Source organism: Natrix helvetica (assembly GCF_964273705.1).
Source record: "Natrix helvetica genome assembly, chromosome: 1".
NCBI lineage: Eukaryota > Metazoa > Chordata > Lepidosauria > Squamata > Natricidae > Natrix > Natrix helvetica.
In genome coordinates, this window is record NC_138548.1 from 352,126,263 (window position 1) to 352,140,169 (window position 13,907).

Below are 13,907 nucleotides of genomic sequence, written 5' to 3' on the forward strand. Positions count from 1 at the left end.
CAGGCCCAGCTGTCTCCCTGGGCCCCATCTCACGCCCAGAGACTCACACCCGGATATCTGCGGCACAGTGAATTCTCTCGGTTCCAGATTCTCCCGTATAATTACCGCTACCCCACCACCCCTGCCCTGGGCCCGTGGCTGGTGGAATACACGGTAGCCTGGTGGGCACATTTCCACGAGGGGCACGCCTCCCTCATGGCCCAACCAGGTCTCCGTTATTCCTGCGAGGTCCGGCTCCCCCTCTGAAATCAGATCATTAATGAGGGGGGCCTTGTTAACCACGGACCTCACATTACACAACATCAGCCTGAGGCCCTGGCTCTGTAGAACCTGACCACCTAGAATGCGGGGGTTGGTACAAATGACCGGACCTGTCCAACGACCACGGTCTCCCAACCGACTACACGTTCTTCGACTGTCCTCGCACCTGCCCCTCCCTACGACCGTAGGTATCACAGAGCCCTCTATAGGAATGTTATTTTCCCTCCCCTCCCCCACTCCTCTCACTTCCCTCCTGACCACACCTGTTCGCCTGGCTCTAACCACACTCCTGGCCTGTATAACCCTCCCCCCCCACCCTGGAACCTCCTAAAATATTTAAAAAACATTTAACTAAAAACCCCCTAATTCCCCTCTTCCTCCACCTCTCTGGGTTAATGAACCCGTCATCAAGGTGGGCCCTGGAAAGGGCAGGGGGGCATACCTGCGAGAGGGGGGACTCTCGCAGTCATAGCAGGTCTGACCTCAGATAAATCAGGATCTTTCGGCTGTAACAGAGTTTAGCTCATAATAGGGTATTGCAATGTTGGTATAAGTTGGTATAAGTTTATAAGTCAGGGCTCCCATAAGAAAGAGGGGAGAAAACGAACGTCCACAGTAGGAGCCAGGAAGCAGTTCGTGAAGGCAGTAAGGCGGAGATCCCAGTTAACAGCGAAGGGCAGGATAAAGAAGCCGGGAAAGCTCAGGCATAGACCCTCACCCTCCGCCTCTTGTCCTGCTGATCTTCTGACGGCCTCCAGTGGCCTCCAGCAGCCCCCGGCGCCTCAGCTTTGCTCCTCTCTCCCGCGGCTCTCACACGACCCTCGCATGCCACCCCAGTTGTAAGTCGTGTCCTTCTAATATTCTTTTGTTCTTCAAATTTATCCACTCTTTCACCCATGTGAGCGCTGAGCCCTGGTAATATAGCTCCCAGTCTGGTAGCCCAACACCCCACCCCACCCCATTTTTGGTGTCCTGTAGCATTTTCAGTTTGATTCTTGCTTTGCCAGACGAACTTTAGAATCTATTTGTTTAAGTCCTCAAAGAACTTTTTCCCAAGTTTTATCAGAGTTGCTTGAAATAAAAAATAGCAAACAATGACAACGGTAGGTTTCTCCATGTTTCCAACTCTGTTTTTATTTGTTGTAGTAATTTAATGTAGTTGTCTTCTTTAATGGTTGTACACCTTCCTGTTAGTGTGCTGTCTTATTTTCAAAACATCATCCATCCCAGATAAAACAGACAGGAAAAAAAGGCTAGTTGAGATCATTCTACTTTATTCTAAGGGTCCATTAACAGAATCTTATATGTCAGAAAGTACAACCTTTTTGCAGCCACTTTTAATAGATTCATTCATTAGGGTGGGCCATTTCTAAGTTTCTTTCTCTCATCATTAAGCCACTAGCTGCTCCCCCCCTCTCTTCTGTGAGATCCTACTAGCACTTTCCTCAAGGCCATCCATGCATTATAAGCATAGTCAAGCAAGGGCAGATGAAGGAGAAGCATGAGAAGGGAACCAGAAAAACAAATATCTGTGTCTTTATAAGGGGGAGAAGATGATCCAACAAAATGCTGATCAGTGCAGTTGTACTTGTACCGAGATGGATGGGGATGGAGAAATCAGAAAACGACTGTGCCTTTTTGTGGGGGAAATTGCAAGCTGTCTAAACATTTTATGTTGCTATGTAACTATGGTACTTGTCAGTTCAAGAACCAGGGATCCTCATCACCATAATTATTATTCCTCTATTTTTAAAGATATGCACTTTGGCAACTAGGAGGTTCTCTTTCTAATCACAACGGAAAAACATAGGTTCCTTCAGAACAGGGGTGTCAAAATGGCGGCCCACAGGCCGGTTGCATCAAACACAGACCACGCCCACCCCAGCTGCGTGAATGTGGAAAACATTGTGAAATATCACACGACAACGTGACGTGATTGAGTTTGACACCCGTGCAATAGGTAAATCAGATGCTGGAGTGCCTTCTAGCAAGAGACCCTTATTTTTATGACAACATCAATACTCTACTGAGTTTAGAGAGCTGGTGTCAAATTTTCCTAGACTTCGGCATCTTGCTGCTTGCTCATGAATTACAGATTTCAGTGAGGTGGAGAAATCCCAGGAGGAATTGCGAGGAGGCCGGGGGAAAGCCTGGAGCAAACTGCATTGCGACTGAGTCAGATACTGTAGCGATAACAGAGGCTATTATATAAACTTGATGTGCAACTGAAGAGGAAATCCCAAGAAAAAGAAAACAAACTCTATGTAACCAAATGAAAAGAATAGAGGAGAAATTACAGGCTTCACCAAGGGATTCCAATATTTTGAATCAAATTAAAATGTTAGAACAGCAGCCTTCTGGAGGAAAAAAAATGGAAATGAAGTTGAAGTATATAAAATGGGGAAGTTTTGAATTGAATAATAATAATAAAAGAACCTATGAACCGTTCAGTAAGAAGCTGCTGAGTCCATTTGGCATTGAAAAGCCCTGATTCGAATTCTGATTCCAAAGATGGAGTAAGATCTATTTCGAGAAACCAATTGTTGAATACCTTCATAACGGTGATGTTTAGAAGATGGTTAGGATCATGTCTACATCAGGGATGTCGCATGACATATCATGAGTTTTTTCTCCTTTCTAAACTGTCGGGTGGGGTGGCCAGCGTGTGACACATCTGGCCAGTGGGCTGCTACTTTGACCCCCCTGGTCTAGATACTACTTTGAATAAAGTAAATAAATTCTATGTGATTAAAAGTAGTTAATCAGCTCTTTAATCAAACCAGTGGGAGAATTCACCAAGAAATTGCTGTTGATGGATCCATCCAATAAATATAATTTTGGTTAGTTTATTGTTGGTGATAACCATAACCCCTTCGGATAACTTTTTGAACCTTTAGATTGCCTGGTTGATAAAGGGGAAAGTGTAACTAGTTATGGAGGCTATTGTTAGAACTGAATGAAAAGGTTCTTATTGTTTACATGCCCCCTTTTCATTTAAGACACCAGAAATTATTATTAACTGTAAGCCGGGAGTGTTAAACTCACGGCCTACAGGTTGGATGCATCACACGCTGGCCACACCCACACACCCAGTTTAGGAAAGGGGGGAAAGTTGTGATACATCACGTGACAATGATGTAATGACACACATTTGACACCCCTGCTATAAGTGTACTTATATAAAACCTTCAAATTTGTTCCAAAAATTGTTAAACTGGAACCCAGAAGGTGGAAGGTAGACAATGATCAATAGTAATAGAGCATTGCTACGTTTTAGTAGCAACATAGAATAATGCTCCATTGGGTCAAAGTGTATAATGTTTGAATGTAGCTGTTAGTCCACATTGCAATCAACCAAATTTTGAAGGTCCCTCATTGAGGTACAGAAGTCTGTTGTGGTTCAGGTTTAGAGTAGTTCTCTGTGTTCTTGAAGTCACTTACATCATTCAGTTGACAGAAGTGAGTTTACTATCAATATCACCTAATCCTTTGACATAGTGAAAAAAGACATTCAGAAAACACCAAGCTGGCTCACTGCAGTAATATTTTTGAGGGGTTCCTGGTACAGAAATGCCTGCAAGAAAACAAAGAAGGCCACAGAGCACCATGGACCCTTCATGCCAACCCTGAGCTGTTAATATTCTCCTTTATTAGGAATATTTTTAGATGCACTTGAACTAAACAGCTGTTGCTTGGGCACTGACAGCTGGGAAAGTAAAGGGCGAATAACGATCATAAGTGCAACCATTGGCATCACTCACTATGGAAAGTGCAGGCATTGGGTCATAAACTACAGCAGTAGAGAAGATAAAATGGAGAAGAATATATTGTCCCAAAGAACTTAATTCCCCCTAAGCTCTAGATTAATGTTCAGGGAAAGTATCAGGTACAAAAAGAACCCAAAAGATCTGATGTGACAGTATATAAATATTCTTCACAGATCTACAGTAAATGTATTACAAAACATTGAGAGCTTGATTTTCTGAAAGGATTCGTTTTTTTTATTTATATGTTAAAATCTTTTGTGGTTGTTGTTTAAAAAGTTAAGTTCAAATTCTGCTATACCTTTAAAAGAAAATGCATTTTTACAAATTGTGTGTTATTAGAAGGGAAGTATAAAGCAAATAGATTGAGCTTCCCTAAAAAATCATCACATTAGATTTAAGCCTTTGTCTTGAGGAACAGAAATAAGCAATGGGTCTCCTGGCACTGGAAAAATGCTGCACATTTAAAATCACATTTCTATGGTACTGGTTTTCCTTGATGCACAAAAAGCATTTGACAATGTAGTTTGGAAATTTATAATAACAGTATTGGATGAGATGAAATTCGGCGAAAAATTTATTAAAATGATAGAAGGATTTTATAATAACCAGACAGCCAAAGTTCTGATGAATGGAGAATTAACAGAGAAGATCGAAATAAAAAAGGGAGTCAGGCAGGGATGCCCCCTCTCTCCTTTGCTGTTCATACTGACTTTGGAAATTTTATTAAATGAAATTCGGAAAGACCAGGGAATAAAAGGTTTAAGACTCAAAAATGAAGAATATAAGGCACAAGCCTATGCCGATGACTTAGTATTTGTATTAGAGGACCCATTAGATTCCAGTCGGAAATTAATTCAAAAATTAGAAGAATATGGCGAAGTGGCGGGATTAAAGATCAATAAAAACAAAACAAAAATGATAACCAAAAACATGACCAAAAAACAAAAAGAGGAACTGGAAATAATAACCAATATGCAAATAGCTAAGAAAGTGAAATACCTGGGGATCTGGGTGTCGGCAAAATGTTCCACAATTAAAGATCATAACTATAACAAATTAGTGATACAAATAAAGAAAGACTTAGAAAATTGGAAAAATATTCAACTATCACTCATGGGATGCATAGCGACAATCAAAATGAATATTTTACCAAGAATCTAATTCCTGTTACAAGCCGCACCTATTAACCCAGGTAAAAAATTATTTCAAGAGTTAAATAACATAACCACTAGTTTATTTGGCAGGGACGAAAAGCGAGGATCAAACTAAAGTCATTGCAAGACAGCAAAGAGAGGGGAGGTTTAGCATTACCAAATTGGGACTTATACGCATTGGCAGTATCAATAACATGGGTGAAGGATTGGATAGAGCTAAAGAATAAAAGAATTTTGACCCTGGAAGGCCATGATTTGCAAGCAGGCTGGCACACTTTCCTATGGGATGATAAAAATAAAACGCACAAATACTTTCAAAAACATTTAATTAGAAGAGCGCTATTGCAAAAATGGCTCAAAATAAAAAAAACTCATTACGTGAAAATTCCGAATTGGTTATCACTGACAGAAAGGACGACTCACCCAAATTTTATAGATTGGAACAAAATACTAAGATATAGAGACTTAATTGATAGACAGGGAAACTTAAAAACAATTGAAGAATTGGCAGAACAGAACATGAAAGTGGACTGGTTAACCTACCTGCAAATCAAAACTAAATACAATAATGATACCAAATTATATGACATTGAAACAGAATCACGCGAATTGGATAAAATCATTTAAAGCCCAGATAGAAAAATAATAGGGAGAATATATAAATTTCTCCTGAAATATAAAATGGAAGAGGAAATTGTGAAAGAACAAATGATAAAATGGGCACAGAACTTTGGACACAATATTGAATTAGACAAATGGGAAAAATTTTGGGGAACAAACTTAAAAATGACACTCTCAGTTGCATATAAGGAAAACCAGTATAAAATGTTTTATAAATGGCACCTGGCACCAACAAGGTTAGCTAAAATATCGTCAAATACATCCCCAAAATGTTGGAAATGCAAATCGATACATGGAACGTATTACCACTTATGGTGGACCTGTGAGGAGGCTAAAAAGTTTTGGAAAAAGATCAAAAACTGGCTGGAGGCAATAACGGGAGTTAAAATAGAATGGAAACCAGAAATCTTCTTATTAGGATTACTGCCTACAAAATACAAAAAAGAAACCCAGTATTTAATATTGCATATAATAACGGCGGCAAGGATTGCCTATGCCCAGAAATGGAAAAACAAGTTAACTCCAAGTGAAGATGAAATAATAAGAAAGGTGATGGACTGTGCTGAAATGGACAAGCTAACTAAAGAAATCCAGGGAAAAGAAGAATCAGAATTCTATCAGTTATGGGATAAATGGTATAGGTGGATGGAGGAAAGAAATAAGAATCCTAGGTGATAAATAAGCAGAATGTGGTAGCTCTTACAGATTGTTGTCGGTGTTAAAATGTTTATTCGTTGGATAATATAAATATGAATGATTCTGGATAAAAGTACTTTCAAACAAATGCAGTTAAAGGAGAATGTTGATATATTGACGGTATAAGATTTTTGATTTAAAATGTACAATTCAATTTGAAGGAAATATAAAGAATGATTGTAGTAATGCACGGAATTTAATTGTAACCAATCGACATGCTTGCTAGAAGATGTATTGAAGAGTGTTTTGTGTGTGTGTTTTCTGTCTAATTAAAACAATAAAAAATTTTTAAAAAATCACATTTCTGTTTTGTTTTTTTGAATAAGCTGCTCTTTTCTATTCAGATCAGGTCGAAAAAGAATAATGTAGCACTTGGGGAAAAAGATGCAGCCCAGCAACCCAACACTGGAGGCCAAGATGGAGAAGACCTGCACGGCTATCATGTATTTGCCCTTCGTACTGAGGTAGGTGGGCACAAAGGAGATCCAAACACTACAGAAGACCAGCATGCTGAAGGTGATCAGCTTGGCTTCATTGAAGGCCCCAGGCAACCTCCTGGCCAGGAATGCCACCACTAAGCAGACAGCTGCAAGGAAGCCCATATAGCAAAGTGCAACATAAAACATGGTGACTGATCCTTCGTTGCACTTCAGGACAATTTCTCCTGCCTGGGAATGCATATCCGAATCTGGAAAAGGAGGGGAAGAACCCAACCAGATGGTGCAGATCATAATTTGGACAAGAGAACATGAAAGGACAATTAAGTTACCCAAAAGCTTCCCCAGCCATTTCCTCACACTATTCCCTGGCTTGGTGGCTAGGAAGGCCAGCACCACCATGATGGTTTTGGCCAAGAGAGAAGAGACAGCCACTGAGAAAATGATGCTGAAGGCTGCTTGTCGCAGAAGGCAGGTGGCTCTCCTTGGCTGGCCAATGAAGAGGAAGGAAGACAAGAAGGACAGCAGGAGGGAAATGAGGAGCAGGTAGGAAAGGTCCCGGTTGTTGGCTTTGACGATTGGAGTTTCCATGTGCTTAATGAATATGCTTAGAACAAAGCCGGTGCTCAAAGAGAAAAGTAAAGCAACAGAAATCAGGATGATCCCCAGATCTTCTGTGTAGGATAGGAAGACTATCACCTTAGGAACACACTGAATTCGCTCCTTGTTGGGTTGCTGGTCCTTGGGACATCTCACACAGTGTTCAGCATCTGCAAAGAACAAATGCAACACTCTTCATTAACAATGATGTCCTTCTCTTTCATATTTTTATTACGATAGGCTGGGTTTTATTTTGGTTTTTTCTGTACCATCTTTAAAAATGCAATAAACACTTTCTCTTTCATGGGAAAGAAGCATTTCCTTGTTTTATAGTTCTGTAAAAATATAAACGTGATGTAGGATAAGAACCAATTAAACAGGTAGAAATAATTGTGGATATCAAAACATAAGAAGACACAGACAGACAACTTTTCTCTATGGAGTCACCCACCTTCCTGAGTGGAGATGGTCCCCTCTGCACAAGGAACACAAGTGTAACAACAAATTGGCTTATTCTGGTCCAGCAGCCTAACAAATCCAGGCAGGCAACTATCCACACACTGAGAACTTGGCAGGGGCTAAAAATAAAGAAAAGGAGTATTTAGTGAAATAGGTGGAGCTGATCTCCCTATGAAATGTGACCTAAAACAGAAGGAAACCCTCACCCCCTCCAAAATAAACCCCTGAGACTTCCGGTGGTGACTTGGAGGCAAGTGGGGGGAAGAAAGCAGGGCTCTGCTCTTCGAACCCCGATATACATGTTTGGAGGATCCCCCAGGGGGATACACTGAGCTTGTAGGGTGAAGTGGAGAAGTAGGGATACCCCAGAATGAAAGAGGCGGAAGGCGATCGCCCGTTACGACTGGGGATACCCTTTTTAACCCAGCGTGTAAGCGTTCGCCGCTTGCTTCACTGAATGGTGGACTTGAAGCCTCGGCAAACCACCAAATAGAAGAAGGAAGGAAGAGAATTGAATCAACTTTTGCTACATTGTTGCAACGCCTGATACAAGTGAAAACAGCGGAGAGCTACAGGCTGGGAAAAGACGTACCTAAACTATAGAGGAGAACGGGCAAACAGGGAGACTCCAGAGATCTGGCGTGAAAACCACATTAAAAAGGCCACTGGAAGAGGTGAGAGCGACACTTTAAAATCTAAAACGAGCCCGAAGAAACGAGGGGGGGAAATACGATCTGGCTGGGGCTCCTGTGGACCCGGGTAGCAGGAGAATGGAGGCAGAAGGAGACATTGAAAGATCATGCTAGACCGGGGAACAGCAGCAGACAGCCATTAATTATATGTATCAAGGCGGAAGAGAAAGCTGACGAAATCGCAACATTGTAACAACGTAGAAGAGCCGAGGTATCTGAGCAAAGTTGAAAGAAAGGACTTGAAAAGAACTTAAAAGAACTTAAAGAAGCTCTAAACTTAAAGAAACACAGAGGAAAAAGCGGTGAATGAACTGTCTATATTAACAATACATAACTATATATAATTGTTATAATCTTTATAACCAAATATTTAAATTAATCAATATTTAAGACAAATATCTATCTATCTATCTATCTATCTATCTATCTATCTATCTATCTATTTGTGTTGTATTTGTACTGATAAATAAATAAAGGGAGACTAGGATAGATCTATTTCGAGCTAATTAGCTCTCATCAGCTAGCCATACCCTTACTGGGATTAGAACCCATATATATATTTGTGTTACAACCCCTGGTATGCCCAAATATGGGAGGAAGGTCACTACTCCCTCTTTCTGTCCTTCGGCTTATCACAGAAGACCATGCAGGCAGAAAACCATTTTTTTTAATGTTGCCTTTTTTTAAAATATTTGTGTTGTTTGTGTATATTTGTGTATATATATATTGCTACATTGTTATAACCATAAATAAGTAAGTTTGAAACCTGGTGGCAATTACTAGCTATATATGCCACAACCATTTAAATAAGTTTAAATTTAACATTATTAAGAAACAATCTAAGCATTTAAGTACTTAAAATATAGCATTGTAGATGTTAATATGAACAAATATTGAGACCCTCCCCAGTCCTCCCTCCTTGTCTATATAACCCCTTCTGCCAACACCTCTAGATATTATTGTATAATTATTATTATTATACTGTATTATTTAAAACTTATATAGTATACTAAGATTAATGTGGATATACTAATACAAAAAAAAAGATGGGGGGGGAGATTGAATGCCAATTTGGGACAATATATACAAGATACTTTCAGTACAAGATAAAACTATAAAAGAAATGTCAAATATAACATCAACAGCGCTTAGAAGTGGAAAAAAGACTAACATTAACCCTGCAATAAACTCAACAACAAGGGGTTCGCCGCCCCCCCCCCCAACGCCCAAAGGACCAACAGAAGAAATGAATGAAACAGAAAAAACAAATGCGGGGTCGAATACTGAAAATATACAGACAGTGCTGCAAACCATTCAAGAAACTATGTTAAAATTCCAAGAAACAGCAACAAAAAACCACGATGAAATGAAAATAGATATGAATGAAATGAAAACAGATATGAATGAAATGAAAGCAGAGATGTGTGAAATGAAAAACAAAGTCAAGAAAGACATACAGAAATTAGATGATAAAATGGAAACCATACAACAAGCTCTGGGAAAGAATGAACAATCAATAAAAGAAGTAGAAAAAAGAACAGAACAGACAGAAATAAAAATAAACCAGGTTGAACAACAAATGAAAGCATCAAATAAAAATCTAGAGGAATCGCTTATTCACATGGAGATGGACCGTGCAGCTTTCTACCTCCGCTTTCAGAATGTGACAGAGGCAAAAGATGAAGACCTAATTATGATAATGTCCGGCTTAATTGCAGAAACTTTAAACAGAGATAAGCAAGAGATCATAAATGAATTGGACGACATTTACAGAGTTACCACCAATTATGCGAGGAAACATCGACTACCCAGAGAAGTGCACATCAGGTTCGCAAGGAAAAAAGTAAGAGACATACTATATAAAATAACAAGAGAAGAACCGATGATGTACGAGGGGAAGGAGATACTAATATTAAAACAAATCCCACGAAGAGTGAGGGAACAGAGAAGAGACTACCAATTCTTGGTGAGGCAATTAATTAAGCGGGAGATACTGTTTAGATGGTTAATACCAGAAGGGATGTTAGTAACATGGCAGGAGAAGAGAATCAAAATTGACAATCTTGAAAAAGCACAGGAATTATACGAGCAATTAATGTATCCGGAAGAGAAACAAAATATAAAAGAGGAGATAGAATATAGAAGAAAGGAAGAAAGACAACAAAAGGCAAGGGAGGGAAGACAGGGAGGACGTAGCAGGGAAGAGGAAGAACAACAGAAAGAAGGGGAAGTAAGACCAAAAACAAGAAGTCAAAAAGAAACTAGAGGCAAATAAAGATAAGGACAAGTAGAGATTTAGGAGAATGGAAGAAGAAATCCAACTACTATCTGTAAATGTCAATGGTTTAAATTCACTAACAAAAAGAAAACATATCTGGGCAAAATTAACAAAACAAACACCAGACATAATATGTCTACAGGAAACACATATCAAACAACAAGATATAAAATACTTAGAATGTCCGAAATTGGGAAAATTATATACAGCATCGGCAGAAGAAAATACCGGCATGGCTTTCCACCATGGAAGCCATGACACACCCCAATACGCTAGATATATCAAAAATGGTTAGGTATAGTGAAATTTTAGATAACCAGGGGAATCTGAAAAACGAACCAAGAACTACAAGAGAACAATATCAATATAGATTGGTGGCCATACCTCCAATTACAATCAAGATATAAAAAAGATATAAAAGAATATGGAATATATATGGAACTGCAACAAATAGACAAAATCTTAATTGGCCCAGAAAACAAATTTATAACGAAATTGTATAAACATTTGTTAGAAATAAACTTAGAAGAAGAAATAGTTAAAGGCTGTATGATAGCATGTGCCAAAAACTTTGGTTATAATATAGATCTAGCGGATTGGGAAAAAAATTGGAATATAAATTCTAAATTAACGAGATCAGCAACACTGAAAGAAAATATATACAAAATGTTTTATCGTTGGCACCTACCACCAACAAGATTGGCAAAAATGTACCCAACATTGAAACCGACCTGTTGGAAATGTAAAAAAGAACAAGGGACCTACTACCACATGTGGTGGACCTGCCCGGAATCGCAAAAATATTGGAAAAGAATCTGGAAGTGGGCACAAGAAATTCTGGGGAACAAATAAAGTATAAACCCGAAACCTTCTTACTAGGAATAATTAAAGGGAACTACACAAAAAAAATTAAATATCTACTAACACATATTTGAATTTGAATTTGAATTTATTCGATTTGTTAGCCGCTCCCTCTCCACAAGGGACTCGGGGCGGCGTACAATAAAAAGCAGATAAATATACATAAACACATACACATACACATACAAGAAGGAGGTAATAATCATAAATACATAAAATAATAATAATAAAATTATTAGCCAATAAAATACCCCAGTTAAAAATTACTAATTTAAAAAGACTGTCAGGAGGAATAGATGGAACTATGGTTGAGCCAGGCCGGATAATTGAAAAAGGTGGGTCTTGAGTTTTGTACGGAAGGAGTGGAGATCGGAGGTAATCCTAATGTCGAGGGGGAGGTCATTCCACAGGGCTGGGCCCATCACAGAGAAGGCCCTACTCCTGGGTGTCGCCCCCTGACACTGTTTAGTGGACGGCACCCGGAGAAGTCCCTATCTGTGCGAGCGAATTGGTCGTAGGGATGTATGGGGCAGGATGCAATCCCGCAGGTAGCTAGGTCCTGTGCCATGGAGCGCTTTGAAGATGGTGATCAAAACCTTGAAACGCACCCGAAAGACCACAGGAAGCCAATGCAGCTCGCGCAGGAGAGGTGTTACATGGGAGTATCTGGTACTCCCCATAATCACCCGCGCGGCCGCATTCTGGACCAACTGTAGTCTTCGAGTGCATCTCAAGGGAAGCCCCATGTAGAGAGCATTGCAGTAGTCTAAGCGAGATGTCACCAGCGCATGGGTGACTGTGCGTAAGGCATCCCGGTCCAATAGGGGGCGCAATTGGCGCACCAGGCGGACCTGGTGGAACGCCCCCCTTGCCACGGCTGTTACATGGTCATCCATGGACAGCCAGGCATCCAGGAGGATGCCCAAATTGCGCGCCCGCTCCATGGGGGCCAGTTGCTCGCCCCCGATGGCCAGAGATGGAAGCAACTGGTTGAACCGGGGTGCCGGAAGCCACAGCCACTCCGTCTTGGAGGGGTTGAGTTTGAGTCTGTTGTCATCCATCCAGATCCGTACGGCTTCCAGACACCGGGACATCATTTCGACGGCCTCGTATTAACCACAGCTAGAATTGCCTTTGCCCAATGCTGGAAGCAAAATAATACACCGCCAGACGAATTAGTGATAAAAAAAAAAACACCTTGGATTGTGCAGAGATGGACAAATTAACCCTAAAATTAAAGGACAAAGAAGAATCGGAATACTACGAAATTTGGAATAAGTGGTATGAATGGTTGGAAAATAAGAAAAACAATTAAGCCGAAAACAATATACATCAATAAACATAGAACTGTATATAAAAGTAGGTAAATATGTAAAATATCATAAAAATGTATAGATAAGATGACATAATGATTGTAATATATGGTAAAGAGAGGAAAACATACATAGATACGACAATGTAACATTGTACAAACTGTTGATATAAAGATTGTAATATGTGATAAAAAGACAAAAACAATAAAAAATTATTACAAAATAAACCCCTGCTGGTCCATGTTTTATGCTGAAACTAAACCAGAAGAACTAAACGAGCCACAAGGGAAGGTGGCAAAAAGCAATATGTTGAACCTCTGGGTTCTGGATATCTGCAGAGGGTGCAGTGAAATAGCCACAGGTGATTTTTTGGTCCTTTTCCCTTACAACTAGGGGAAACAACCCCTCTGTTCCGATGTTATTCTTAACCTTTCCTGCCAAAGGAAAGGCTGCCTTCCACTTGGCAGCCTGACAAGCCCTGAGTTTTCCAGAGAGCTGCAAAAAGCAATTTGGAAAGCGAATAACAAAATAACAAAGTTGGATGGGACCTTAGAGCTCTTCTACTACAACCTCCTGCTGAAGAGACTTAATACCTTTCCAGATCAATTGTTTTCCAAACCCTTCTTTAAAAAATCTCCCATGATGGAGATTATAGGCAAACCTCCTGGGAAGAAGAGACCAGACGAGGGGAGGAGTGGTGGGAGAAGAGGGGCAAAGAGAGGCAAGGCACCCCTCCATGTGAGTGACATTCAGTTGGCCATGCCCACC

General features: G+C 40.1%; 1 protein-coding gene across 1 annotated transcript in view; it reads right to left on the minus strand.

Moving 5' to 3' along the window:
* LOC309384221 (vomeronasal type-2 receptor 26-like) overlaps window positions 1-13,907 on the minus strand; it is a gene marked incomplete at both ends in the record, with an annotated part of 46,321 nt that overhangs the window by 12,068 nt on the left and 20,346 nt on the right. The window contains 2 exons of the mRNA XM_081937462.1: window positions 7,052-7,706; window positions 7,988-8,114. Of these exons, the coding sequence (XP_081793588.1) occupies window positions 7,052-7,706; window positions 7,988-8,114 (782 nt within the window). The remainder of the gene's footprint in view (window positions 1-7,051; window positions 7,707-7,987; window positions 8,115-13,907) is intronic.